The sequence below is a fragment of the Eublepharis macularius genome, chromosome 13 (assembly GCF_028583425.1).
Source record: "Eublepharis macularius isolate TG4126 chromosome 13, MPM_Emac_v1.0, whole genome shotgun sequence".
Lineage (NCBI taxonomy): Eukaryota > Metazoa > Chordata > Lepidosauria > Squamata > Eublepharidae > Eublepharis > Eublepharis macularius.
The window spans coordinates 22,404,070-22,410,069 of NC_072802.1; the positions used below are offsets into that span (position 1 = coordinate 22,404,070).

Genomic DNA, 6,000 nt, shown 5'->3' on the forward strand with positions numbered 1-6,000 from the left:
ACCTTGGGCCAGTTGCATACTCTCAGCCTGACCTACCTCACAGGGTTGTTGTAAGAATAAACTGGAGGAGAGGGAAAGGATGTAAGCCACTTTGAGGGCCCACTGGAGAGAAAGGCGGGGTATAAATGAAGTAAATGACTGTCTGAATGATGTATTTTTGTTCCAAGGGTCACTACCGGGGCAGTTCCCATTCCAGGCCTGTAGCCTGGATAGCACCAGCGAGTATATCCCAGCCCCTGCAATGCAGTGATGAATTCCTCCAGCATTTGTGTGTATATGAGTGTGTGTGTTTAAAGCAGTGGTTTTAATTAGTGATGTCGCAGCTTCCATTTACAGATACAGCATTTGTTTCTGGAAACTTGAAAAATGCCTTTTGGGACAACTGTCTTGACCACAGTAGGATGATAGAAGTTTATTTGGATCATTTATAGAATGGGTTAGTTAAAGAAGTTATTTATTTAAGGAAGGAGTTTGGTAGGTGAAAATAAGTTCTTAGTCATTGTAAACGTTCTTGTAGGCACTCATATGGAGGCAGTTGGACTTGGCAACAGGATTATAGAATTTCCTGTTGCTAACAAGAATGACTCCTTTTCTGTTAATTTCTTTGAAGCCCCACCTGGAAATGTGGCAGCCCCAGGGAGCCTGGTTGCTTTCCTGCCCCATATTGCTAGGGACGCTCTCTCACATTCATGCATATCCATTTATAATTGTATTCCGAGTGCGTTTACAAACAAAGAGAGTATTTGTTCTTTTGGTTAAAGGCAGACTGAGAGAATAAGCCTAGGGGAAAAGGTTTATTTTATTTATTTAAACCATTTATTAGCTGCCTTTCTACCTCACTGGAACTCAGGGCGGCTTTCAATATAAATAAAAACCATCATAAAATGAATAAAAATAATAAAATGAATAACACTAATGTGTTTAAAAGCACAATTTAAGACTGCCAGTAACATAAAAGCAAAATAAATTAACAGCAGTCATAAATGAAAATGTCTTCAGCTGCACCCTGAAGAGTGATAGAGAAGGGGCCATGTGTACTTCCCTGGGCATGCTGTTCCATAATTGCGGGGCTGCCACTGAAAAGTCCCTCTCTTGTGTTCCCACTAGGTGATCTTGTGTAGCTGATGGGACAGTCAAAAAGGACTTTCCCTGTGATCTTAATTTTGGGGCAGGAACATAGGGGAGAAGAGATTCTTCAGATATCCCGTTCCCAAGCCATGTAGGTCTTTAGAGGCCAAAACCAACACTTTGAATTGTACTTGTGAGCAGATTGGTAGCCAATGGAATTGCTGTAATATCAAGGTCACATTGTCTCGACAGCTGGACCCAACCAGAAGTCTAGCCACAGCATTCTGCACTAGTTGAAGCTTCTGACCGTTCTTCAAGGGTAGCTCAATGTAGTAAAATCCCATGTAATCAAGGGTGATCCCATGTTATCATGTAATAAAGAATGCAAAATGAGTATCAGAAGCTACATTGTGGGCTTTAGCGGGCTGCGTTTCAAATGAAGGAGACAAGAGATCAGGTATCCAGTTTGGTCCATGAAATTTTGATCTATAAAATGTAACTTGCATGTTTGAGCAGCCCCAGTTTGCTAAGGATCATGGAATAGAGAAGGGGTTCAACCTCTGCTTGGTTCTGCTAATCGAAACTGAGCTCCCCATTTTGTTATTGCTGTTTTTAAAGGGGGTGGGAGATATGTTTTGAAAAAGACTACATTTTCTCCTTTAAAATGCTAGTAGTAAAACATGGAGCTCTGTTTCCAAGAGTGAAACCAAGTAGACATTGAAGGGTTAAATTCCGCTTCCGTTCCTAGCATGACATGAAGCAAATTGAGGCTACCTCAGCCTGCAATGGGCATTTTATGGATGGAACAAGATGTGTAATCATTGTCTCAGCTGTTTGTGTATACTTATATGCCCATGTACATTTGAGTCCATATGCATCAGATGCATCTGACGAAGAGAACTCTCGAAAGCTTATGCCTCAATAAAGTTGGTTAGTCTTAAAGGTCCTAAAGACCTAGAGAGAGATCTGAAAGAACAGCAGCTTGAGAGTATGCAGATGTGAGACCTTTAGCACCTCTAAAAGATAAAACAGGTATGAAATAGAGATAATGATTTTTCAGGGATGCATGCACCAAATCAAGTAAACCTGCAACTGGATTCTGGATCTGTCAGGAATCCCAGAGGTCATCTAGCCTCCCACAACTTGAGTGGTCCAGAGTAAAACACCTTTGTTCGGCTCTGAAGTGACTAGCATTTCCAATTCCATCACTGCTTACTTCCCATAAGCTAGTTTTCCTGGACAAACCAGTAAAAGAATGGCACCATGGGCAAACCTAGACACAAATCCCCCCTACCAAAGCAGCAAAGCCTCTGTGAGTGACAAGCGACCTTCCTTACCCCTTCTGGTTGCCAGCAGCGTAATCCCAGTCTGTCTCCACTGCTCCAATGTAGTACCTCCTGATGATGCCATGGCTCTCTTCCAGGAGCCAGCAAAGAATGAAGCTGCAGAAGAACACCCTCCTCATGGTCCCCCGTAAGTGGAAGAAGCCCGAGAAGCAGATGGCAGCTCTGATAGCAAAAGAAGAAGCCAAGTGAAGACTGCTGGACCTATTCAGCCATCGGTAATAGTAACTACAGGTTTGAGCAAAGTACTGACATGCTTTCGATATGTCACTCGACAGGGAATCATGGTCATGTTATCGGTGAGCTGGGATGTGTGAGTGAGCAACTGGGCGGAGAGCAACAGGATGGAGAGGGGAAAGGGGAAAGGAAGAGAGGCCGAGTTAAGGTTTAACCTCTTCTGTGCTGCCATTCCAAGATTAGGTTAAGAATGTAAGAATTGCTGGATCAGACTAAGAGTCATCTAAGCCAGTATTCTGTCTCCTACAGTTCACAAGCAGGCAGGACGTGATGGCGATGGCCACCTGTTATTGTTTTTTTTAATCCCCTTTCACTGCCTGGAACTTAAGGCACACTGCCTTTGTACAAGGAGGCTCCATTTAGTTATTGGACCAATGTCTTATATATCCTCCAGGATTTCAGTCAACTCTTTCCAAATAAGAACATAAGAATCAAATAAACAGATTTCCCAAAGATATGTATTCTGAGAGGTCCGCACAATCTGTGAGATGAAATGGAGAAAAGTACTGGGGGAGATGAGGTGTCCCAAGCTCCCCTGCTCTGAGAAAGGAGCAAAGAGTACTATTCATAACAAAAGTTTATAATCCGTCTCTTTTGTATTAAAAATAAGATGCCTTGCCACCAGTTCATTCTCTGTCACAGTAAAACGACAACACAAAAACTCCCAAAGAAGCAAATGGAAAGAAATTTTTCTGAATGTATCCAGTTGACAAGATTTAGCTATCCCAGGAGAGGATCTGACTTACCCTGATGCAGATTTCTGATCTGATTAATTGATTGATTGATTTTTTCAAACAGCACTTGCACGGCTTTGATCTATTCTGTACACTAAATCAATAGTCCTCAACACTTCCGGACCCACCTTTCACCCCAAACTATAGCACGGGACCTACTTCCACCTCATCGCTCCATCTCTCCCTGTTTTGCTCCTCCTCTGTTTAGATTAGCCACACGCCAAAGTTCTACCTTTCTAATAGCTGTAGTCAAAAAATAGAATTTGGGCTGGTGCAGGTTCTCGCGCAAGGATGTAAATGCTATGCCTCTTCTTCGAAACCACAGTGAAGCAACCGCATCCACCTTTGCACGTGGCCACTCTCTTCTTTATGATTCTCCCATTCTCTTTAAAATAGAACCCAAACACACACAAAAGGAAACCGGGGTGGTGCCTTTTGTGCAAATCACCTTCGGTGTGGGTGCAGACCATAAGAGCAGAGGAAGGAGCAAAGGAGTCCATGCAGTCCAGCATCCTGTTACCTAGAGTGACTAAACAGGGGGCTTCTCAGAAGCCCCTCAAAAGAGCATAAAAAAAATAACCATCACCCACTTTTCATCTTTATAGCAGCAGGTATTCTGAGACATCCTGCCTCCGGGCATGGGCCTTCTGTTCTTAAGTGACCAATCACTGTTTCTATACAGGTGCATTTCAATCCACACATCACCTGTGGATATTGCACTATTGCACTGGATTGTTTGCAACCAGATTGTTTTGTCTGTACAGCTACAAATGACTGCCATAGCACAATGAAGGCTCAATAGATAATGAATGGATGCAGCTTCATAGTTTATAAGAGCAAAAGAGCTGCCTGGCGGGTTTAGATCTAAAGTCGGTCTAATCCAGCATCTTGTATCCTCACTGGCCAGAGGCTCCCAGAAAACTCATATGCAAGGCATGCAGCCAGCAGCATTTGTCCTCAGCCATTGGCTCAAAGTACAGGATGGGTGGGCAGGGCTTCAGACCCCAACAAAATTTCTAGGCAGGGGGTTATGCCCACTGGGTCACCAGGCAGCACAGGATATATCCTGAAGTTTGGTCTATCTCTGCTTCCTTCTGTGAGCACCACAGGTCTCCCCCGGCCCATGCAGTCACCCCCTCCTGGAATTCTTTTGCAGAGAGAATCATGATTGGTCCTGGATGGCTACCAGTTCCTACCTTCATTCTTGAGCTGTCACGATGGATGGATGGGTTGACTTGGTGACTTAGACCAGCCACAGGCCTATGGCCGTTTCTCTGCTCTATGATATAATCTCTGCAAACTGACCTGTGCTATGAAATGGTGAGTAGTACACACAGTGTGGCAAAATCCACCTTGCGTCCCAGTATCTCTCTACACAAGACATCTTAGATGGGGACGCTCAGGTGAATTACTTTCTGTGTGGTCTTATATTCAAGTGTAATCTGTCTCCCTAGTGGGGTATGTATATCCACAATGGGAGAACAAGTGTAAAATCTTTCACTTGATCCTACTCGTGTAAGATGTCGTGTGTAGAGAGACTCTAAGTGAGAAAGGTGGACTATATTTATATTTATATTTCAATTTATATACCGCCCATCCCCAGGGGCAACTATAAATGACACAGACAGACAAGACAAGACAGACAGACAGATAATAAAAATGCACAGTAGCCCAGTTTTCCATTAATATTATGGGGAATGAGGGAATCAAAGTACCATTTGCTCTTCCTCAGTTCTGACTTATTGAACCAATGGTATATTCCTTAATCAAACTACCAAAATATCTATCATTATCACAAGGGAAGAATGACATTTAGTGGGGGTTCAAGGTCCCCACCCACATAACTTTAAGCTAGAAAGAACAGCCGTTACAAAAAATTACAGTATTCAGACCTCTGACTCTCTTCTTCATCCTTCTTGGAACCAGATTCTAATTTGTCTATATCAGTGCTGTTGCCTCTAGCCTCTGTTGTTTTTAATTAACATGAATTTTTAATTGTATTTTAATTGTATTTTTAATGTGTTGTTATCCGCCCTGAGCCCGCTTGCTGGGAGGGCGGAATACAAATTTGAAATAAATAAATAAATAGCACTGATATTCAGAAGTTTTCTGCTCCTAGATGTGGAGGTTCTCTGTAGTCATCGTGGCTAGTAGCCATGGATGGACTTACTGTCTATGAGTTCTTGATGGATTAAAATTGGCTTCTATTAATTACTGCATTGTTTTGAAGGTGTGTACAGACCAACCACTTAACACGGTAATCTGTTACAGTATTTTCACTGACCCGTCTGTAGCTTCCTGGATCCTCCTTTCACCCTTTTGAAGATCAGGACAATGTTTGCACATCTCTGGTCTTGCGGCAGTTCCTTTAGTACCCAAGAATGGAATTAATTCAGCCCAGAAGACCTGAACTCATTTCAGGTACCTAGCTCATTTCAGGTACCTTGATCAACTCTTTGTCAATCTTGAGCTGCCGTCCTGCCCCCTTACTCTTTTTCTAGGTTACACACAGTTCCACTATCAGGAGAAGACTGAGGCAAAATAGGAGTGAAGCAATTCCGCCTTCTCTGTGTCACCCGTTAACATTTCACCATCCTCTGTGTAGTGAGTCTGTTGTT

General features: G+C 43.0%; 1 protein-coding gene across 1 annotated transcript in view; it reads right to left on the reverse strand.

Moving 5' to 3' along the window:
- The window catches only part of F8 (coagulation factor VIII), a 69,694-nt gene extending 67,025 nt beyond the window's left edge, over positions 1–2,669 (reverse strand). Inside the window, exon 1 of the mRNA XM_054997048.1 lies at positions 2,406–2,669. Within this exon, the coding sequence (XP_054853023.1) occupies positions 2,406–2,533 (128 nt within the window). The 5' untranslated portion in view covers positions 2,534–2,669. The remainder of the gene's footprint in view (positions 1–2,405) is intronic.
- Between the last annotated feature and the right edge of the window lie 3,331 nt (positions 2,670–6,000).